General features: G+C 47.1%; 1 protein-coding gene across 2 annotated transcripts in view; it reads right to left on the bottom strand.

Annotated features, from left to right (window-relative positions):
- rbm26 (RNA binding motif protein 26) overlaps positions 1–24,533 on the bottom strand; it is a 61,526-nt gene that overhangs the window by 19,948 nt on the left and 17,045 nt on the right. The window contains exons 13-17 of one of the 2 annotated variants that reach the window (XM_071330940.1): positions 21,472–21,663; positions 20,759–20,881; positions 18,499–18,573; positions 17,696–17,863; positions 14,870–14,974 (exon numbers count right to left, since the gene is read on the bottom strand). In XM_071330940.1, the coding sequence (XP_071187041.1) occupies positions 14,870–14,974; positions 17,696–17,863; positions 18,499–18,573; positions 20,759–20,881; positions 21,472–21,663 (663 nt within the window). Of the gene's footprint in view, positions 1–14,869; positions 14,975–17,695; positions 17,864–18,498; positions 18,574–20,758; positions 20,882–21,471; positions 21,667–24,533 lie in introns of both variants that reach the window. The other variant, XM_071330939.1, reaches the window with a different exon arrangement.

Raw genomic sequence — 24,533 nt, forward strand, 5'->3', positions numbered from 1 at the left:
CAGCTGAACGGTACCTCTAACTGTACTTGTATCTGATCTCCAGCTGAACGGTACCTCTAACTGTAGTTGTATCTGATCTCCAGCTGAACGGTACCTCTAACTGTAGTTGTATCTGATCTCCAGCTGAACGGTACCTCTAACTGTAGTTGTATCTGATCTCCAGCTGAACGGTACCTCTAACTGTAGTTGTATCTGATCTCCAGCTGAACGGTACCTCTAACTGTAGTTGTATCTGATCCCCAGCTGAACGGTACCTCTAACTGTAGTTGTATCTGATCTCCAGCTGAACGGTACCTCTAACTGTAGTTGTATCTGATCTGAACGGTACCTCTAACTGTAGTTGTATCTGATCCTCAGCTGAACGGTATCTCTAACTGTAGTTGTATCTGATCTCCAGCTGAACGGTACCTCTAACTGTAGTTGTATCTGATCCCCAGCTGAACGGTACCTCTAACTGTAGTTGTATCTGATCTCCAGCTGAACGGTACCTCTAACTGTAGTTGTATCTGATCTCCAGCTGAACGGTACCTCTAACTGTAGTTGTATCTGATCTCCAGCTGAACGGTATCTCTAACTGTAGTTGTATCTGATCCCCAGCTGAACGGTACCTCTAACTGTAGTTGTATCTGATCTGAACGGTACCTCTAACTGTAGTTGTATCTGATCTGAACGGTACCTCTAACTGTAGTTGTATCTGATCTCCAGCTGAACGGTACCTCTAACTGTAGTTGTATCTGAGCTGAACGGTATCTCTAACTGTAGTTGTATCTGATCTCCAGCTGAACGGTACCTCTAACTGTAGTTGTATCTGATCCCCAGCTGAACGGTACCTCTAACTGTAGTTGTATCTGATCTGAACGGTACCTCTAACTGTAGTTGTATCTGATCTCCAGCTGAACGGTACCTCTAACTGTAGTTGTATCTGATCTGAACGGTACCTCTAACTGTAGTTGTATCTGATCCTCAGCTGAACGGTACCTCTAACTGTAGTTGTATCTGATCTCCAGCTGAACGGTACCTCTAACTGTAGTTGTATCTGATCTGAACGGTACCTCTAACTGTAGTTGTATCTGATCCCCAGCTGAACGGGTACCTCTAACTGTAGTTGTATCTGATCTCCAGCTGAACGGTACCTCTAACTGTAGTTGTATCTGATCCTCAGCTGAACGGGTACCTCTAACTGTAGTTGTATCTGATCCCCAGCTGAACGGGTACCTCTAACTGTAGTTGTATCTGATCTCCAGCTGAACGGTACCTCTAACTGTAGTTGTATCTGATCTGAACGGTACCTCTAACTGTAGTTGTATCTGATCCCCAGCTGAACGGGTACCTCTAACTGTAGTTGTATCTGATCTCCAGCTGAACGGTACCTCTAACTGTAGTTGTATCTGATCCCCAGCTGAACGGTACCTCTAACTGTAGTTGTATCTGATCTGAACGGTACCTCTAACTGTAGTTGTATCTGATCTTCAGCTGAACGGTACCTCTAACTGTAGTTGTATCTGATCTCCAGCTGAACGGCACCTCTAACTGTAGTTGTATCTGATCCCCAGCTGAACGGTACCTCTAACTGTAGTTGTATCTGATCTCCATCTGAACGGTACCTCTAACTGTAGTTGTATCTGATCTGAACGGTACCTCTAACTGTAGTTGTATCTGATCCTCAGCTGAACGGTATCTCTAACTGTAGTTGTATCTGATCTCCAGCTGAACGGTACCTCTAACTGTAGTTGTATCTGATCTGAGCGGTACCTCTAACTGTAGTTGTATCTGATCTCCAGCTGAACGGTACCTCTAACTGTAGTTGTATCTGATCTCCAGCTGAACGGTATCTCTAACTGTAGTTGTATCTGATCTCCAGCTGAACGGTACCTCTAACTGTAGTTGTATCTGATCCCCAGCTGAACGGTACCTCTAACTGTAGTTGTATCTGATCTCCAGCTGAACGGTACCTCTAACTGTAGTTGTATCTGATCTGAACGGTACCTCTAACTGTAGTTGTATCTGATCTCCAGCTGAACGGTATCTCTAACTGTAGTTGTATCTGATCCTCAGCTGAACGGTATCTCTAACTGTAGTTGTATCTGATCTCCAGCTGAACGGTACCTCTAACTGTAGTTGTATCTGATCCCCAGCTGAACGGTACCTCTAACTGTAGTTGTATCTGATCTGAACGGTACCTCTAACTGTAGTTGTATCTGATCTGAACGGTACCTCTAACTGTAGTTGTATCTGATCTCCAGCTGAACGGTATCTCTAACTGTAGTTGTATCTGATCCTCAGCTGAACGGTACCTCTAACTGTAGTTGTATCTGATCTGAACGGTACCTCTAACTGTAGTTGTATCTGATCTGAACGGTACCTCTAACTGTAGTTGTATCTGATCTCCAGCTGAACGGTACCTCTAACTGTAGTTGTATCTGATCTGAACGGTACCTCTAACTGTAGTTGTATCTGATCCCCAGCTGAACGGTACCTCTAACTGTAGTTGTATCTGATCTCCAGCTGAACGGTACCTCTAACTGTAGTTGTATCTGATCCTCAGCTGAACGGTACCTCTAACTGTAGTTGTATCTGATCCCCAGCTGAACGGTATCTCTAACTGTAGTTGTATCTGATCTGAACGGTACCTCTAACTGTAGTTGTATCTGATCCCCAGCTGAACGGTACCTCTAACTGTAGTTGTATCTGATCTGAACGGTACCTCTAACTGTAGTTGTATCTGATCTCCAGCTGAACGGTACCTCTAACTGTAGTTGTATCTGATCTGAACGGTACCTCTAACTGTAGTTGTATCTGATCTGAACGGTACCTCTAACTGTAGTTGTATCTGATCTGAACGGTACCTCTAACTGTAGTTGTATCTGATCTGAACGGTATCTCTAACTGTAGTTGTATCTGATCTCCAGCTGAACGGTACCTCTAACTGTAGTTGTATCTGATCTCCATCTGAACGGTACCTCTAACTGTAGTTGTATCTGATCTCCAGCTGAACGGTACCTCTAACTGTAGTTGTATCTGATCCTCAGCTGAACGGGTACCTCTAACTGTAGTTGTATCTGATCCCCAGCTGAACGGGTACCTCTAACTGTAGTTGTATCTGATCTCCAGCTGAACGGTACCTCTAACTGTAGTTGTATCTGATCTGAACGGTACCTCTAACTGTAGTTGTATCTGATCCCCAGCTGAACGGGTACCTCTAACTGTAGTTGTATCTGATCTCCAGCTGAACGGTACCTCTAACTGTAGTTGTATCTGATCCCCAGCTGAACGGTACCTCTAACTGTAGTTGTATCTGATCTGAACGGTACCTCTAACTGTAGTTGTATCTGATCTTCAGCTGAACGGTACCTCTAACTGTAGTTGTATCTGATCTCCAGCTGAACGGTACCTCTAACTGTAGTTGTATCTGATCCCCAGCTGAACGGTACCTCTAACTGTAGTTGTATCTGATCTCCATCTGAACGGTACCTCTAACTGTAGTTGTATCTGATCTGAACGGTACCTCTAACTGTAGTTGTATCTGATCCTCAGCTGAACGGTATCTCTAACTGTAGTTGTATCTGATCTCCAGCTGAACGGTACCTCTAACTGTAGTTGTATCTGATCTGAACGGTACCTCTAACTGTAGTTGTATCTGATCTCCAGCTGAACGGTACCTCTAACTGTAGTTGTATCTGATCTCCAGCTGAACGGTATCTCTAACTGTAGTTGTATCTGATCTCCAGCTGAACGGTACCTCTAACTGTAGTTGTATCTGATCCCCAGCTGAACGGTACCTCTAACTGTAGTTGTATCTGATCTCCAGCTGAACGGTACCTCTAACTGTAGTTGTATCTGATCTGAACGGTACCTCTAACTGTAGTTGTATCTGATCTCCAGCTGAACGGTATCTCTAACTGTAGTTGTATCTGATCCTCAGCTGAACGGTATCTCTAACTGTAGTTGTATCTGATCTCCAGCTGAACGGTACCTCTAACTGTAGTTGTATCTGATCCTCAGCTGAACGGTATCTCTAACTGTAGTTGTATCTGATCTCCAGCTGAACGGTACCTCTAACTGTAGTTGTATCTGATCTGAACGGTACCTCTAACTGTAGTTGTATCTGATCTCCAGCTGAACGGTACCTCTAACTGTAGTTGTATCTGATCTCCAGCTGAACGGTATCTCTAACTGTAGTTGTATCTGATCTCCAGCTGAACGGTACCTCTAACTGTAGTTGTATCTGATCCCCAGCTGAACGGTACCTCTAACTGTAGTTGTATCTGATCTCCAGCTGAACGGTACCTCTAACTGTAGTTGTATCTGATCTGAACGGTACCTCTAACTGTAGTTGTATCTGATCTCCAGCTGAACGGTATCTCTAACTGTAGTTGTATCTGATCCTCAGCTGAACGGTACCTCTAACTGTAGTTGTATCTGATCTGAACGGTACCTCTAACTGTAGTTGTATCTGATCTGAACGGTACCTCTAACTGTAGTTGTATCTGATCTCCAGCTGAACGGTACCTCTAACTGTAGTTGTATCTGATCTGAACGGTACCTCTAACTGTAGTTGTATCTGATCCTCAGCTGAACGGTACCTCTAACTGTAGTTGTATCTGATCCCCAGCTGAACGGTACCTCTAACTGTAGTTGTATCTGATCTGAACGGTACCTCTAACTGTAGTTGTATCTGATCTCCAGCTGAACGGTACCTCTAACTGTAGTTGTATCTGATCTGAACGGTACCTCTAACTGTAGTTGTATCTGATCTGAACGGTACCTCTAACTGTAGTTGTATCTGATCTGAACGGTACCTCTAACTGTAGTTGTATCTGATCTGAACGGTACCTCTAACTGTAGTTGTATCTGATCTGAACGGTACCTCTAACTGTAGTTGTATCTGATCTGAACGGTACCTCTAACTGTAGTTGTATCTGATCTCCTGCTGAACGGTACCTCTAACTGTAGTTGTATCTGATCTCCAGCTGAACGGTACCTCTAACTGTAGTTGTATCTGATCTGAACGGTACCTCTAACTGTAGTTGTATCTGATCTGAACGGTACCTCTAACTGTAGTTGTATCTGATCTCCAGCTGAACGGTACCTCTAACTGTAGTTGTATCTGATCCCCAGCTGAACGGTACCTCTAACTGTAGTTGTATCTGATCTGAACGGTACCTCTAACTGTAGTTGTATCTGATCTCCAGCTGAACGGTATCTCTAACTGTAGTTGTATCTGATCTGAACGGTACCTCTAACTGTAGTTGTATCTGATCTGAACGGTACCTCTAACTGTAGTTGTATCTGATCTCCAGCTGAACGGTACCTCTAACTGTAGTTGTATCTGATCTCCAGCTGAACGGTATCTCTAACTGTAGTTGTATCTGATCCCCAGCTGAACGGTACCTCTAACTGTAGTTGTATCTGATCTGAACGGTACCTCTAACTGTAGTTGTATCTGATCTCCAGCTGAACGGTACCTCTAACTGTAGTTGTATCTGATCTCCAGCTGAACGGTACCTCTAACTGTAGTTGTATCTGATCTCCAGCTGAACGGTACCTCTAACTGTAGTTGTATCTGATCTGAACGGTACCTCTAACTGTAGTTGTATCTGATCTGAACGGTACCTCTAACTGTAGTTGTATCTGATCTCCAGCTGAACGGTACCTCTAACTGTAGTTGTATCTGATCCCCAGCTGAACGGTACCTCTAACTGTAGTTGTATCTGATCCCCAGCTGAACGGTACCTCTAACTGTAGTTGTATCTGATCTGAACGGTACATCTAACTGTAGTTGTATCTGATCTGAACGGTACCTCTAACTGTAGTTGTATCTGATCTCCAGCTGAACGGTACCTCTAACTGTAGTTGTATCTGATCTCCAGCTGAACGGTACCTCTAACTGTAGTTGTATCTGATCTCCAGCTGAACGGTACCTCTAACTGTAGTTGTATCTGATCCTCAGCTGAACGGTACCTCTAACTGTAGTTGTATCTGATCCCCAGCTGAACGGTACCTCTAACTGTAGTTGTATCTGATCTGAACGGTACCTCTAACTGTAGTTGTATCTGATCCCCAGCTGAACGGTACCTCTAACTGTAGTTGTATCTGATCTGAACGGTACCTCTAACTGTAGTTGTATCTGATCTCCAGCTGAACGGTACCTCTAACTGTAGTTGTATCTGATCTCCAGCTGAACGGTACCTCTAACTGTAGTTGTATCTGATCCTCAGCTGAACGGTACCTCTAACTGTAGTTGTATCTGATCCCCAGCTGAACGGTACCTCTAACTGTAGTTGTATCTGATCTGAACGGTACCTCTAACTGTAGTTGTATCTGATCCCCAGCTGAACGGTACCTCTAACTGTAGTTGTATCTGATCTGAACGGTACCTCTAACTGTAGTTGTATCTGATCTCCAGCTGAACGGTACCTCTAACTGTAGTTGTATCTGATCTGAACGGTATCTCTAACTGTAGTTGTATCTGATCTCCATCTGAACGGTACCTCTAACTGTAGTTGTATCTGATCTCCAGCTGAACGGTACCTCTAACTGTAGTTGTATCTGATCTCCATCTGAACGGTACCTCTAACTGTAGTTGTATCTGATCTGAACGGTACCTCTAACTGTAGTTGTATCTGATCCTCAGCTGAACGGTATCTCTAACTGTAGTTGTATCTGATCTCCAGCTGAACGGTACCTCTAACTGTATTTGTATCTGATCTGAACGGTACCTCTAACTGTAGTTGTATCTGATCTGAACGGTACCTCTAACTGTAGTTGTATCTGATCTCCAGCTGAACGGTACCTCTAACTGTAGTTGTATCTGATCTGAACGGTACCTCTAACTGTAGTTGTATCTGATCCCCAGCTGAACGGTACCTCTAACTGTAGTTGTATCTGATCTCCAGCTGAACGGTATCTCTAACTGTAGTTGTATCTGATCCCCAGCTGAACGGTACCTCTAACTGTAGTTGTATCTGATCTCCAGCTGAACGGTACCTCTAACTGTAGTTGTATCTGATCCTCAGCTGAACGGTACCTCTAACTGTAGTTGTATCTGATCTGAACGGTACCTCTAACTGTAGTTGTATCTGATCTGAACGGTACCTCTAACTGTAGTTGTATCTGATCTGAACGGTACCTCTAACTGTAGTTGTATCTGATCCCCAGCTGAACGGTACCTCTAACTGTAGTTGTATCTGATCTGAACGGTACCTCTAACTGTAGTTGTATCTGATCTCCAGCTGAACGGTACCTCTAACTGTAGTTGTATCTGATCTGAACGGTACCTCTAACTGTAGTTGTATCTGATCTGAACGGTACCTCTAACTGTAGTTGTATCTGATCTGAACGGTACCTCTAACTGTAGTTGTATCTGATCTCCAGCTGAACGGTATCTCTAACTGTAGTTGTATCTGATCTGAACGGTACCTCTAACTGTAGTTGTATCTGATCTGAACGGTACCTCTAACTGTAGTTGTATCTGATCTCCAGCTGAACGGTACCTCTAACTGTAGTTGTATCTGATCTGAACGGTACCTCTAACTGTAGTTGTATCTGATCTGAACGGTACCTCTAACTGTAGTTGTATCTGATCTCCAGCTGAACGGTACCTCTAACTGTAGTTGTATCTGATCCCCAGCTGAACGGTACCTCTAACTGTAGTTGTATCTGATCTCCAGCTGAACGGTACCTCTAACTGTAGTTGTATCTGATCTCCAGCTGAACGGTACCTCTAACTGTAGTTGTATCTGATCCCCAGCTGAACGGTACCTCTAACTGTAGTTGTATCTGATCTGAACGGTACCTCTAACTGTAGTTGTATCTGATCTCCAGCTGAACGGTACCTCTAACTGTAGTTGTATCTGATCCCCAGCTGAACGGTACCTCTAACTGTAGTTGTATCTGATCTGAACGGTACCTCTAACTGTAGTTGTATCTGATCTCCAGCTGAACGGTATCTCTAACTGTAGTTGTATCTGATCTGAACGGTACCTCTAACTGTAGTTGTATCTGATCTGAACGGTACCTCTAACTGTAGTTGTATCTGATCTCCAGCTGAACGGTACCTCTAACTGTAGTTGTATCTGATCTCCAGCTGAACGGTACCTCTAACTGTAGTTGTATCTGATCTGAACGGTACCTCTAACTGTAGTTGTATCTGATCTGAACGGTACCTCTAACTGTAGTTGTATCTGATCTCCAGCTGAACGGTACCTCTAACTGTAGTTGTATCTGATCCCCAGCTGAACGGTACCTCTAACTGTAGTTGTATCTGATCTCCAGCTGAACGGTACCTCTAACTGTAGTTGTATCTGATCCCCAGCTGAACGGTACCTCTAACTGTAGTTGTATCTGATCTCCAGCTGAACGGTACCTCTAACTGTAGTTGTATCTGATCTCCAGCTGAACGGTACCTCTAACTGTAGTTGTATCTGATCTGAACGGTACCTCTAACTGTAGTTGTATCTGATCTGAACGGTACCTCTAACTGTAGTTGTATCTGATCTGAACGGTACCTCTAACTGTAGTTGTATCTGATCTGAACGGTACCTCTAACTGTAGTTGTATCTGATCCCCAGCTGAACGGTACCTCTAACTGTAGTTGTATCTGATCTGAACGGTACCTCTAACTGTAGTTGTATCTGATCTCCAGCTGAACGGTATCTCTAACTGTAGTTGTATCTGATCTGAACGGTACCTCTAACTGTAGTTGTATCTGATCCCCAGCTGAACGGTACCTCTAACTGTAGTTGTATCTGATCCCCAGCTGAACGGTACCTCTAACTGTAGTTGTATCTGATCTCCAGCTGAACGGTACCTCTAACTGTAGTTGTATCTGATCCCCAGCTGAACGGTACCTCTAACTGTAGTTGTATCTGATCTCCAGCTGAACGGTACCTCTAACTGTAGTTGTATCTGATCTGAACGGTACCTCTAACTGTAGTTGTATCTGATCTGAACGGTACCTCTAACTGTAGTTGTATCTGATCTGAACGGTACCTCTAACTGTAGTTGTATCTGATCTGAACGGTACCTCTAACTGTAGTTGTATCTGATCCCCAGCTGAACGGTACCTCTAACTGTAGTTGTATCTGATCCCCAGCTGAACGGTACCTCTAACTGTAGTTGTATCTGATCTCCAGCTGAACGGTACCTCTAACTGTAGTTGTATCTGATCCCCAGCTGAACGGTACCTCTAACTGTAGTTGTATCTGATCTCCAGCTGAACGGTACCTCTAACTGTAGTTGTATCTGATCTCCAGCTGAACGGTACCTCTAACTGTAGTTGTATCTGATCCTCAGCTGAACGGTACCTCTAACTGTAGTTGTATCTGATCCCCAGCTGAACGGTACCTCTAACTGTAGTTGTATCTGATCTGAACGGTACCTCTAACTGTAGTTGTATCTGATCTCCAGCTGAACGGTACCTCTAACTGTAGTTGTATCTGATCTCCAGCTGAACGGTATCTCTAACTGTAGTTGTATCTGATCCCCAGCTGAACGGTACCTCTAACTGTAGTTGTATCTGATCTGAACGGTACCTCTAACTGTAGTTGTATCTGATCTCCAGCTGAACGGTACCTCTAACTGTAGTTGTATCTGATCTCCAGCTGAACGGTACCTCTAACTGTAGTTGTATCTGATCTCCAGCTGAACGGTACCTCTAACTGTAGTTGTATCTGATCTGAACGGTACCTCTAACTGTAGTTGTATCTGATCTGAACGGTACCTCTAACTGTAGTTGTATCTGATCTCCAGCTGAACGGTACCTCTAACTGTAGTTGTATCTGATCCCCAGCTGAACGGTACCTCTAACTGTAGTTGTATCTGATCCCCAGCTGAACGGTACCTCTAACTGTAGTTGTATCTGATCTGAACGGTACATCTAACTGTAGTTGTATCTGATCTGAACGGTACCTCTAACTGTAGTTGTATCTGATCTCCAGCTGAACGGTACCTCTAACTGTAGTTGTATCTGATCCTCAGCTGAACGGTACCTCTAACTGTAGTTGTATCTGATCCCCAGCTGAACGGTACCTCTAACTGTAGTTGTATCTGATCTGAACGGTACCTCTAACTGTAGTTGTATCTGATCCCCAGCTGAACGGTACCTCTAACTGTAGTTGTATCTGATCTGAACGGTACCTCTAACTGTAGTTGTATCTGATCTCCAGCTGAACGGTACCTCTAACTGTAGTTGTATCTGATCTCCAGCTGAACGGTACCTCTAACTGTAGTTGTATCTGATCCTCAGCTGAACGGTACCTCTAACTGTAGTTGTATCTGATCCCCAGCTGAACGGTACCTCTAACTGTAGTTGTATCTGATCTGAACGGTACCTCTAACTGTAGTTGTATCTGATCCCCAGCTGAACGGTACCTCTAACTGTAGTTGTATCTGATCTGAACGGTACCTCTAACTGTAGTTGTATCTGATCTCCAGCTGAACGGTACCTCTAACTGTAGTTGTATCTGATCCCCAGCTGAACGGTACCTCTAACTGTAGTTGTATCTGATCTGAACGGTATCTCTAACTGTAGTTGTATCTGATCTCCAGCTGAACGGTACCTCTAACTGTAGTTGTATCTGATCTCCAGCTGAACGGTACCTCTAACTGTAGTTGTATCTGATCTCCATCTGAACGGTACCTCTAACTGTAGTTGTATCTGATCTGAACGGTACCTCTAACTGTAGTTGTATCTGATCCTCAGCTGAACGGTATCTCTAACTGTAGTTGTATCTGATCTCCAGCTGAACGGTACCTCTAACTGTAGTTGTATCTGATCTGAACGGTACCTCTAACTGTAGTTGTATCTGATCTGAACGGTACCTCTAACTGTAGTTGTATCTGATCTCCAGCTGAACGGTACCTCTAACTGTAGTTGTATCTGATCTGAACGGTACCTCTAACTGTAGTTGTATCTGATCCCCAGCTGAACGGTACCTCTAACTGTAGTTGTATCTGATCTCCAGCTGAACGGTACCTCTAACTGTAGTTGTATCTGATCCTCAGCTGAACGGTACCTCTAACTGTAGTTGTATCTGATCTGAACGGTACCTCTAACTGTAGTTGTATCTGATCTGAACGGTACCTCTAACTGTAGTTGTATCTGATCTGAACGGTACCTCTAACTGTAGTTGTATCTGATCCCCAGCTGAACGGTACCTCTAACTGTAGTTGTATCTGATCTGAACGGTACCTCTAACTGTAGTTGTATCTGATCTCCAGCTGAACGGTATCTCTAACTGTAGTTGTATCTGATCTGAACGGTACCTCTAACTGTAGTTGTATCTGATCTGAACGGTACCTCTAACTGTAGTTGTATCTGATCTCCAGCTGAACGGTACCTCTAACTGTAGTTGTATCTGATCTGAACGGTACCTCTAACTGTAGTTGTATCTGATCTGAACGGTACCTCTAACTGTAGTTGTATCTGATCTCCAGCTGAACGGTACCTCTAACTGTAGTTGTATCTGATCTCCAGCTGAACGGTACCTCTAACTGTAGTTGTATCTGATCTCCAGCTGAACGGTACCTCTAACTGTAGTTGTATCTGATCTGAACGGTACCTCTAACTGTAGTTGTATCTGATCTCCAGCTGAACGGTACCTCTAACTGTAGTTGTATCTGATCCCCAGCTGAACGGTACCTCTAACTGTAGTTGTATCTGATCTGAACGGTACCTCTAACTGTAGTTGTATCTGATCTCCAGCTGAACGGTATCTCTAACTGTAGTTGTATCTGATCTGAACGGTACCTCTAACTGTAGTTGTATCTGATCTGAACGGTACCTCTAACTGTAGTTGTATCTGATCTCCAGCTGAACGGTACCTCTAACTGTAGTTGTATCTGATCTCCAGCTGAACGGTACCTCTAACTGTAGTTGTATCTGATCTGAACGGTACCTCTAACTGTAGTTGTATCTGATCTGAACGGTACCTCTAACTGTAGTTGTATCTGATCTCCAGCTGAACGGTACCTCTAACTGTAGTTGTATCTGATCCCCAGCTGAACGGTACCTCTAACTGTAGTTGTATCTGATCTCCAGCTGAACGGTACCTCTAACTGTAGTTGTATCTGATCTGAACGGTACCTCTAACTGTAGTTGTATCTGATCTGAACGGTACCTCTAACTGTAGTTGTATCTGATCTGAACGGTACCTCTAACTGTAGTTGTATCTGATCTGAACGGTACCTCTAACTGTAGTTGTATCTGATCTCCAGCTGAACGGTACCTCTAACTGTAGTTGTATCTGATCCCCAGCTGAACGGTACCTCTAACTGTAGTTGTATCTGATCTCCAGCTGAACGGTACCTCTAACTGTAGTTGTATCTGATCTGAACGGTACCTCTAACTGTAGTTGTATCTGATCTGAACGGTACCTCTAACTGTAGTTGTATCTGATCTCCAGCTGAACGGTACCTCTAACTGTAGTTGTATCTGATCCCCAGCTGAACGGTACCTCTAACTGTAGTTGTATCTGATCTCCAGCTGAACGGTACCTCTAACTGTAGTTGTATCTGATCTGAACGGTACCTCTAACTGTAGTTGTATCTGATCTGAACGGTACCTCTAACTGTAGTTGTATCTGATCTCCAGCTGAACGGTACCTCTAACTGTAGTTGTATCTGATCCCCAGCTGAACGGTACCTCTAACTGTAGTTGTATCTGATCTCCAGCTGAACGGTACCTCTAACTGTAGTTGTATCTGATCCCCAGCTGAACGGTACCTCTAACTGTAGTTGTATCTGATCTGAACGGTACCTCTAACTGTAGTTGTATCTGATCTGAACGGTACCTCTAACTGTAGTTGTATCTGATCTCCAGCTGAACGGTACCTCTAACTGTAGTTGTATCTGATCTCCAGCTGAACGGTACCTCTAACTGTAGTTGTATCTGATCCTCAGCTGAACGGTACCTCTAACTGTAGTTGTATCTGATCCCCAGCTGAACGGTACCTCTAACTGTAGTTGTATCTGATCTCCAGCTGAACGGTACCTCTAACTGTAGTTGTATCTGATCCCCAGCTGAACGGTACCTCTAACTGTAGTTGTATCTGATCTGAACGGTACCTCTAACTGTAGTTGTATCTGATCTCCAGCTGAACGGTATCTCTAACTGTAGTTGTATCTGATCTGAACGGTACCTCTAACTGTAGTTGTATCTGATCTGAACGGTACCTCTAACTGTAGTTGTGTGTATCTGATCCCCAGCTGAACGGTACCTCTAACTGTAGTTGTATCTGATCTGAACGGTACCTCTAACTGTAGTTGTATCTGATCCCCAGCTGAACGGTACCTCTAACTGTAGTTGTATCTGATCTGAACGGTATCTCTAACTGTAGTTGTATCTGATCCCCAGCTGAACGGTACCTCTAACTGTAGTTGTATCTGATCTCCAGCTGAACGGTACCTCTAACTGTAGTTGTATCTGATCCCCAGCTGAACGGTACCTCTAACTGTAGTTGTATCTGATCTGAACGGTACCTCTAACTGTAGTTGTATCTGATCTGAACGGTACCTCTAACTGTAGTTGTATCTGATCTCCAGCTGAACGGTACCTCTAACTGTAGTTGTATCTGATCTCCAGCTGAACGGTATCTCTAACTGTAGTTGTATCTGATCCCCAGCTGAACGGTACCTCTAACTGTAGTTGTATCTGATCTGAACGGTACCTCTAACTGTAGTTGTATCTGATCTCCAGCTGAACGGTACCTCTAACTGTAGTTGTATCTGATCTGAACGGTACCTCTAACTGTAGTTGTATCAGATCTGAACGGTACCTCTAACTGTAGTTGTATCTGATCTCCAGCTGAACGGTACCTCTAACTGTAGTTGTATCTGATCTCCAGCTGAACGGTACCTCTAACTGTAGTTGTATCTGATCCCCAGCTGAACGGTACCTCTAACTGTAGTTGTATCTGATCTGAACGGTACCTCTAACTGTAGTTGTATCTGATCTGAACGGTACCTCTAACTGTAGTTGTATCTGATCTCCAGCTGAACGGTACCTCTAACTGTAGTTGTATCTGATCTCCAGCTGAACGGTACCTCTAACTGTAGTTGTATCTGATCCTCAGCTGAACGGTACCTCTAACTGTAGTTGTATCTGATCCCCAGCTGAACGGTACCTCTAACTGTAGTTGTATCTGATCTGAACGGTACCTCTAACTGTAGTTGTATCTGATCCCCAGCTGAACGGTACCTCTAACTGTAGTTGTATCTGATCTGAACGGTACCTCTAACTGTAGTTGTATCTGATCTGAACGGTACCTCTAACTGTAGTTGTATCTGATCCCCAGCTGAACGGTACCTCTAACTGTAGTTGTATCTGATCTGAACGGTACCTCTAACTGTAGTTGTATCTGATCTGAACGGTACCTCTAACTGTAGTTGTATCTGATCTCCAGCTGAACGGTACCTCTAACTGTAGTTGTATCTGATCCTCAGCTGAACGGTACCTCTAACTGTAGTTGTATCTGATCCCCAGCTGAACGGTACCTCTAACTGTAGTTGTATCTGATCTGAACGGTACCTCTAACTGTAGTTGTATCTGATCCCCAGCTGAACGGTACCTCTAACTGTAGTTGTATCTGATCTGAACGGTACCTCTAACTGTAGTTGTATCTGATCTCCAGCTGAACGGTACCTCTAACTGTAGTTGTATCTGATCCCCAGCTGAACGGTACCTCTAACTGTAGTTGTATCTGATCTGAACGGTATCTCTAACTGTAGTTGTATCTGATCTCCAGCTGAACGGTACCTCTAACTGTAGTTGTATCTGATCTCCAGCTGAACGGTACCTCTAACTGTAGTTGTATCTGATCTGAACGGTACCTCTAACTGTAGTTGTATCTGATCTCCAGCTGAACTGTACCTCTAATTGTAGTTGTGTGTATCTGATCTTCAGCTGAACGGTATCTTCTCCAGACTGGATCTTCTTATAGAGGTCCAGTTCTGTGTCCAGCAACTCCTTCTGAGCCTACAGACAGACAGACAGACAGAGACAGGCAGACAGAGACAGAGAGACAGACAGAGAGACAGACAGGCAGGCAGAGAGAGACAGACAGAAAGAAACAGACAGAGAGAGAAACAGAGAGAGAGAAACAGAGAGACAGAGAGAGAGAGAGACAGAGAGAGAGACAGAGAGAGAGAGACAGACAGACAGACAGAGATACAGGCAGACGAGACAGACAGAGAGAAACAGATAGAGAGACAGAGAGAGAGGCAGACGAGACAGGCAGACAGGAGAAAACATTTCAGACTCCTCTTCTAAATGGGTTGGCATATTTTCTGTGTGCTTATTACATTTCCGTCATTTAGCAGACGCTCCTAAGCCTACCTGTCCTAACCAGGATCCAGAGCAGCCTACCTGTCCTAACCAGGATCCAGAGCAGCATACCTGTCCTGACCAGGATCCAGAGCAACCTTACTGTCCTAACCAGGATCCAGAGCAGTCTACCTGTCCTAACCAGGATCCAGAGCAGCCTACCTGTCATAACCAGGATCCAGAGCAGCCTACCTGTCATAACCAGGATCCAGAGCAGTCTGTCTACCTGTCATAACCAGGATCCAGAGCAGCCTATGCCTACCTGTCATAACCAGGATCCAGAGCAGCCTGTCTACCTGTCATAACCAGGATCCAGAGCAGCCTGTCTACCTGTTATAACCAGGATCCAGAGCAGCCTATGCCTACCTGTCATAACCAGGATCCAGAGCAGCCTACCTGTCATAACCAGGATCCAGAGCAGTCTACCTGTCCTAACCAGGATCCAGAGCAGCCTACCTGTCATAACCAGGATCCAGAGCAGCCAGTCTACCTGTCATAACCAGGATCCAGAGCAGCCTGTCTACCTGTTATAACCAGGATCCAGAGCAGTCTGTCTACCTGTTATAACCAGGATCCAGAGCAGTCTATGTCTACCTGTTATAACCAGGATCCAGAGCAGCCTGTCTACCTGTCATAACCAGGATCCAGAGCAGCCTGTCTACCTGTCATAACCAGGATCCAGAGCAGCCTGTCTACCGGTTATAACCAGGATCCAGAGCAGCCTATGCCTACCTGTCATAACCAGGATCCAGAGCAGCCTACCTGTCATAACCAGGATCCAGAGCAGTCTACCTGTCCTAACCTGGATCCAGAGCAGCCTACCTGTCATAACCAGGATCCAGAGCAGCCTACCTGTCATAACCAGGATCCAGAGCAGCCAGTCTACCTGTCATAACCAGGATCAAGAGCAGCCTGTCTACCTGTTATAACCAGGATCCAGAGCAGTCTGTCTACCTGTTATAACCAGGATCCAGAGCAGTCTATGTCTACCTGTCATAACCAGGATCCAGAGCAGCCTGTCTACCTGTCATAACCAGGATCCAGAGCAGCCTGTCTACCTGTTATAACCAGGATCCAGAGCAGCCTGTCTACCTGTTATAACCAGGATCCAGAGCAGCCTGTCTACCTGTTATAACCAGGATCCAGAGCAGCCTACCTGTCATAACCAGGATCCAGAGCAGCCTATATCTACCTGTCATAACCAGGATCCAGAGCAGCCTACCTGTCATAACCAGGATCCAGAGCAGCCTACCTGTCATAACCAGGATCCAGAGCAGCCTGTCTACCTGTCATAACCAGGATCCAGAGCAGCCTACCTGTCATAACCAGGATCCAGAGCAGCCTACCTGTCATAACCTGGATCCAGAGCAGCCTGTCTACCTGTTATAACCAGGATCCAGAGCAGCCTGTCTACCTGTCATAACCAGGATCCAGAGCAGCCTACCTGTTATAACCAGGATCCAGAGCAGCCTGTCTACCTGTTATAACCAGGATCCAGAGCAGCCTATGTCTACCTGTTATAACCAGGATCCAGAGCAGCCTACCTGTCCTAACCAGGATCCAGAGCAGCCTGTCTACCTGTTATAACCAGGATCCAGAGCAGCCTACCTGTCCTAACCAGGATCCAGAGCAGCCTGTCTACCTGTCCTAACCAGGATCCAGAGCAGCCTGTCTACCTGTCATAACCAGGATCCAGAGCAGCCTGTCTACCTGTCATAACCAGGATCCAGAGCAGCCTATGTCTACCTGTTATAACCAGGATCCAGAGCAGCCTATGTCTACCTGTTATAACCAGGATCCAGAGCAGCCTGTCTACCTGTCATAACCGGGATCCAGAGCAGCCTACCTGTTATAACCAGGATCCAGAGCAGCCTACCTGTCATAACCAGGATCCAGAGCAGCCTACCTGTCATAACCAGGATCCAGAGCAGCCTACCAATCATAACCAGGATCCAGAGCAGCCTACCTGTCCCAACCAGGATCCAGAGGAGCCTATGTTTGAGAGCTGCCCCCCCTCTCTCTCTACCTGACAGATTATCTATAGGCTGTTTTTAATATCAATTATATAGGCTAGATTAAAAATAGCATCATTTACAATATATACTTTTTTTTTTTACACTGGTCCAAGACAGGGATGATGGACTGGCACAGAGTTTCCCAAACCTCCCCTGGATGTTGAGGCCCGACACAAACACAGACGGAGGCATTTCCCCTGCCGTTATCGCCTCTTCAGAAAGTAGGGTTTGTTATATTGGTTAAATTACACATGAGTGTTTAAATGAATCACGATGATGGAGTTATATGTGTGTGTGTGTGTGTGTGTGTGTGTGTGTGTGTGTGTGTGTGTGTGTGTGTGTGTGTGTGTGTGTGTACCTGAGCCTTGCTCTTGGGCGCCCCCCGTACTCCAGAAGTGTTAGAGATTCCTTTAATCTCTTGCTGTAGTTTAGTAATACTCTTGGTGAGGGTTCCCAGCGTCGTCATGATCACCGCCTTGTCTTCTGCCTTCATCGTCTTGTTCGTCTCCAGTTTACAGATCAACAGCTGGAACGTGGGAGTACGAGAGAGAGGAGAAACATGATACTAGGGACTAGAGGGGGATTCATTTTACATGGCCACCTCATCTCCTCTACCTCAGACCTTCTTCAATGGGTTTTGAGAAGGAAAGGAGAGAGGAATCAAGGATAGATTAATTGAGCCACGGGTGAGGTAAAACCATAGAGATAGATAGAGGACTCATCTTTATATAGATGTAATTGCAAACAAAAGGTTTCTGTACCAAATATTAAGTTCTGCTTTTCTGATGTATCAAATACTTATGTCATGCAATAAAATGCAAATAAATTACTTAAAAATCATACAATGTGATTTTCTGGATTTTTGTTTTAGATTGCGTCTCTCACAGTTGAAGTGTACCTATGATAAAAAATTACCGACCTCTACATGCTTTGTAAGTAGGAAAACCTGCAAAATCGGCAGTGTATCAAATACTTGTTCTCCCCACTGTATATATGTGCCGTTTCCAGCGTCGGTGACAGCATGGGCAGAGCTACAACCCATAGGAAGACCTCACGCCGTCGACTACTTTAAAATGCCCTTAAATGGAGCTGCCCATGTTTAAACAGCCTGTTGGCCACTAGAGATCTCTATCATTCTCTATGGGGGGGAAAAAAACTCACCTTCTGAGTCTCGATGTGTTTCTCCAGGATTTCCTGCTTCTTTTTCCTCATTTCCTGTTGGAGCCGCAGGGCTTCCTGTCAGGGGGATATTAAAAGTGGTAATTCACCTCGTCCACAACCACGGTAAAGTGCTCTGAGCGTCTGGAAAAGCTACATAGAGCCAGCTGTTACGTTCAGACTCTTTTCCCAGAAGTCTCCTTACAGGATTAGAGATGAAAGAACATGACACCTCTTCCCTAACCCTTATTTCCTCCTTCTCCTCCTTCCATCTCTTCCTCCTTAGTCCGACCCTCCCCTCCTGCCACCCACCCACCCTCCCCCCCTCCCTCCCTCCCTCTCCTCCTCCTGCCAGCCCCCCACCTTCTCCTCCATCCATCTCTTCCTCCTTAGTCCGACCCTCCCCTCCTGCCACCCACCCACCTTCTCCTCCTCCTGCCACCCACCCACCTTCTCCTCCTCCTGCCACCCACCCACCTTCTCCTCCTCCTGCCACCCACCCACCTTCTCCTCCTCCTGCCACCCACCCACCTTCTCCTCCTCCTGCCACCCACCCACCTTCTCCTCCTCCTGCCACCCACCTACCTTCTCCTCCTCCTGCCACCCACCCACCTTCTCCTCCTCCTGCCACCCACCCACCTTCTCCTCCTCCTGCCACCCACCCACCTTCTCCTCCATCCATCCATCTCTTCCTCCTTAGTCCGACCCTCCCCTCCTGCCACCCACCCACCTTCTCCTCCTCCTGCCACCCACCCACCTTCTCCTCCTGCCAGCCCCCCACCTTCTCCTCCATCCATCTCTTCCTCCTTAGTCCGACCCTCTCCTCCTCCATCCCTCTCCTCCTCCACCCACCCTCTCCTCCATCCATCCCTCCCTCTCTCCCTCCCGCCACCCACCCACCTTCTCCTCCATCCATCCATCTCTTCCTCCTCCTGCCACCCACCCACCCACCTTCTCCTCCTCCTGCCACCCACCCACCTTCTCCTCCTCCTGCCACCCACCCACCTTCTCCTCCTCCTGCCACCCACCCACCTTCTCCTCCTCCTGCCACCCACCCACCTTCTCCTCCATCCATCCATCTCTTCCTCCTTAGTCCGACCCTCCCCTCCTGCCACCCACCCACCTTCTCCTCCTCCTGCCACCCACCCACCTTCTCCTCCTGCCAGCCCCCCACCTTCTCCTCCATCCATCTCTTCCTCCTTAGTCCGACCCTCTCCTCCTCCATCCCTCTCCTCCTCCACCCACCCTCTCCTCCATCCACCCCTCCCTCCCTCTCTCCCTCCCTCTCCTCCTCCACCCTCCCTCTCCTCCTCCCTCTACTCCCTCCCTCTCCTCCCTCCCTCTCCTCCATCACTCCATCCCTCCCTCTCCTCCATCCATCCCTCCCTCCCTCCCTCCATCCCTCCCTCCCTCCATCCCTCCCTCTCCTCCTCCATCCCTCCCTCTACTCCCTCCCTTCCTCTACTCCCTCCCTTCCTCTACTCCCTCCCTTCCTCTACTCCCTCTCCTCCTCCATCCCTCCCTCTCCTCCTCCATCCCTCCATCCCTTCCTCTACCCCTCCCTCCCTCTCCTCCATCCCTCCCTCCCTCCCATCCTCTCCTCCATCCCTCCCTCCCATCCTCTCCTCCATCCCTCCCTCGCATCCTCTCCTCCATCCATCCCTCCCTCTCCTCCTCCACCCACCCTCTCCTCCTCCTCCATCCCTTCCTCTACTCCCTCCCCTCCTCCACCCACCCTCTCCTCCTCCACCCACCCTCTCCATCCCACCATCTCTTCCTCCTTAGTCCGACCCTCTCCTCCTCCACCCACTACCCTCTCCCCCTTCCAGCCCCCCACCTTCGTCTCCTTCCAGCCACCCACCCTCTCCTCCATCCATCTCTTCCTCCTTAGTCCCACCCTCCCTCCTGCCAGCCCCCCACCCTCCTCTTCCTCCTTAGTCCGACCCTCTCCTCCTCCACCCCGCTCCTCCTCCTCCACCCACCCTCTCCTCCATCCCTCCCTCCCTCTCCTCCATCCCTTCCTCCCTCTCCTCCATCCCTTCCTCTACTCCATCCCTCCCTCCCTCCCTCCCTCTCCTCCATCCCTTCCTCTACTCCATCCCTCCCTCCCTCCCTCCCTCTCCTCCATCCCTCCATTCCATCCCACCCTCTCCTCCATCCCACCCTCTCCTCCATCCATCCCTCTTTCTCTCCTCCCTCCCTCCCACCCCTCCCTCTCCTCCCTCCCTCCCTCCCACCCTCCCACCCTCTACTCCATCCTCACCTGTTTATTCTTCATAGCCTCCTCTGTAGCAGCGACGCCAGCAAACAGAGCGGTCTTCTGGGCTGCTTTCAGAGCCGCCATGTTGTACACCGTCTTAGTCAGCCCCGTAGAGGTGGAGAACACCTGGTGGAGAGGAGGTCCATGTTATTATTACTGGGGACTTATATAGGAGAACACCTGGAGGAGAGGAGGTCCATGTTATTATTACTGGGGACTTATATAGGAGAACACCTGGAGGAGAGGAGGTCCATGTTGTTATTACTGGGGACTTATATAGGAGAACACCTGGAGGAGAGGAGGTCCATGTTGTTATTACTGGGGACTTATATAGGAGAACACCTGGAGGAGAGGAGGTCCATGTTGTTATTACTGGGGACTTATATAGGAGAACACCTGGAGGAGAGGAGGTCCATGTTGTTATTACTGGGGACTTATATAGGAGAACACCTGGAGGAGAGGAGGTCCATGTTATTATTACTGGGGACTTATATAGGAGAACACCTGGAGGAGAGGAGGTCCATGTTGTTATTACTGGGGACTTATATAGGAGAACACCTGGAGGAGGTCCATGTTGTTATTACTGGGGACTTATATAGGAGAACACCTGGAGGAGAGGAGGTCCATGTTGTTATTACTGGGGACTTATAGTAGAAGGGAAACTCAAGTCAAAAACTATATTTAGATGTGTTGAAACAGCGGACTTTTATTCTCACCTTTCCTGCCGGTCCACTAGGTGTACTTCCTGGTTTAGAGGCGAAGCCCAGCCTCTCCTTCACTGATAGGTTGGATTTAAAGGCGTTCTGAGAGGCAACACTTGAGTCTTGGTTGGGCTCTGAGCTGTCAGCAGGCAGAGGGCCCAGACGGTCTTTGACTGACTGTTTCAAACTAGTGGCTGGCTGCTGCACCTGCTGGAGTTCACAACAACAACAATAAACAAACATGGCCAACAACAACAAACAGGCTAGGGCAACGGCAACGGGCCAGGTCAACGACAACAAACAGGCTAGGGCAACGGCAACGGGCCAGGTCAACGACAACAGACAGGCTAGGTCAACGACAACAAACAGGCTAGGTCAACGGCAACAAACAGACTAGGTCAACGACAACAAACAGGCTAGGTCAACTAAAACAGGCTAGGTCAACGACAACAAACAGGCTAGGTCAACGACAACAAACAGGCTAGGTCAACGACAACAAACAGGCTAGGTCAACTAAAACAGGCTAGGTCAACGACAACAAACAGGCTAGGTCAACTAAAACAGGCAGGCTAGGTCAACGACAACAAAAACAAACAGGCTAGGTCAACGGCAACAAAAACAAACAGGCTAGGTCAACGGCAACAAACAGGCTAGGTCAACGACAACAAACAGGCTAGGTCAACTAAAACAGGCTAGGTCAACGACAACAAAAAACAGGCTATGTCAACTAAAACAGGCAGGCTAGGTCAACGACAACAAAAACAAACAGGCTAGGTCAACGGCAACAAAAACAAACAGACTAGGTCAACGACAACAAACAGGCTAGGTCAACGACAACAAACAGGCTAGGTCAACGACAACAAACAGGCAGGCTAGGTCAACGACAACAAAAACAAACAGGCTAGGTCAACGGCAACAAAAACAAACAGGCTAGGTCAACGGCAACAAACAGGCTAGGTCAACGACAACAAACGACAACAAACAGGCTAGGTCAACCACAACAGGCAGGCTAGGTCAACGACAACAGGCAGGCTAGGTCAACGACAACAGGCAGGCTAGGTAAACGACAACAGGCAGGCTAGGTCAACGACAACAGGCAGGCTAGGTCAACGACAACAGACAGGCTAGGTCAACGACAACAGACAGGCTAGGTCAACGACAACAGGCAGGCTAGGTAAACGACAACAGACAGGCTAGGTCAACGACAACAGGCAGGCTAGGTCAACGACAACAGGCAGGCTAGGTCAACGACAACAGGCAGGCTAGGTCAACGACAACAGGCAGGCTAGGTCAACGACAACAGGCAGGCTAGGTCAACGACAACAGGCAGGCTAGGTAAACGACAACAGGCAGGCTAGGTCAACGACAACAGGCAGGCTAGGTCAACGACAACAGGCAGGCTAGGTCAACGACAACAGGCAGGCTAGGTCAACGACAACAGGCAGGCTAGGTCAACGACAACAAACAGGCTAGGTCAACGACAACAAACAGGCTAGGTCAACGACAACAAACAGGCTAGGTCAACGACAACAAACAGGCTAGGTCAACGACAACAAACAGGCTAGGTCAACGACAACAAACAGGCTAGGTCAACGACAACAGACAGGCTAGGTCAACGACAACAGACAGGCTAGGTCAACGACAACAGACAGGCTAGGTCAACGACAACAGACAGGCTAGGTCAACGACAACAAACAGGCTAGGTCAACGACAACAAACAGGCTAGGTCAACGACAACAGACAGGCTAGGTCAACGACAACAGACAGGCTAGGTCAACGACAACAAACAGGCTAGGTCAACGACAACAAACAGGCTAGGTCAACGACAACAAACAGGCTAGGTCAACGACAACAAACAGGCTAGGTCAACGACAACAAACAGGCTAGGTCAACGACAACAAACAGGCTAGGTCAACGACAACAAACAGGCTAGGTCAACGACAACAGACAGGCTAGGTCAACGACAACAGACAGGCTAGGTCAACGACAACAGACAGGCTAGGTCAACGACAACAGACAGGCTAGGTCAACGACAACAGACAGGCTAGGTCAACGACAACAGACAGGCTAGGTCAACGACAACAGACAGGCTAGGTCAACGACAACAGACAGGCTAGGTCAACGACAACAGACAGGCTAGGTCAACGACAACAAACAGGCTAGGTCAACGACAACAAACAGGCTAGGTCAACGACAACAAACAGGCTAGGTCAACTAAAACAGGCTAGGTCAACGACAACAAACAGGCTAGGTCAACTAAAACAGGCAGGCTAGGTCAACGACAACAAAAACAAACAGGCTAGGTCAACGGCAACAAAAACAAACAGGCTAGGTCAACGGCAACAAACAGGCTAGGTCAACGACAACAAACAGGCTAGGTCAACGACAACAGACAGGCTAGGTCAACGACAACAGACAGGCTAGGTCAACGACAACAGACAGGCTAGGTCAACGACAACAGACAGGCTAGGTCAACGACAACAAACAGGCTAGGTCAACGACAACAAACAGGCTAGGTCAACGACAACAGACAGGCTAGGTCAACGACAACAGACAGGCTAGGTCAACGACAACAGACAGGCTAGGTCAACGACAACAGACAGGCTAGGTCAACGACAACAGACAGGCTAGGTCAACGACAACAGACAGGCTAGGTCAACGACAACAGACAGGCTAGGTCAACGACAACAGACAGGCTAGGTCAACGACAACAGACAGGCTAGGTCAACGACAACAGACAGGCTAGGTCAACGACAACAGACAGGCTAGGTCAACGACAACAAACAGGCTAGGTCAACGACAACAGACAGGCTAGGTCAACGACAACAGACAGGCTAGGTCAACGACAACAGACAGGCTAGGTCAACGACAACAGACAGGCTAGGTCAACGACAACAGACAGGCTAGGTCAACGACAACAGACAGGCTAGGTCAACGACAACAGACAGGCTAGGTCAACGACAACAGACAGGCTAGGTCAACGACAACAAACAGGCTAGGTCAACGACAACAGACAGGCTAGGTCAACGACAACAGACAGGCTAGGTCAACGACAACAAACAGACTAGGTCAACGAC

This window comes from Salvelinus alpinus, chromosome 10 (assembly GCF_045679555.1).
Source record: "Salvelinus alpinus chromosome 10, SLU_Salpinus.1, whole genome shotgun sequence".
Lineage (NCBI taxonomy): Eukaryota > Metazoa > Chordata > Actinopteri > Salmoniformes > Salmonidae > Salvelinus > Salvelinus alpinus.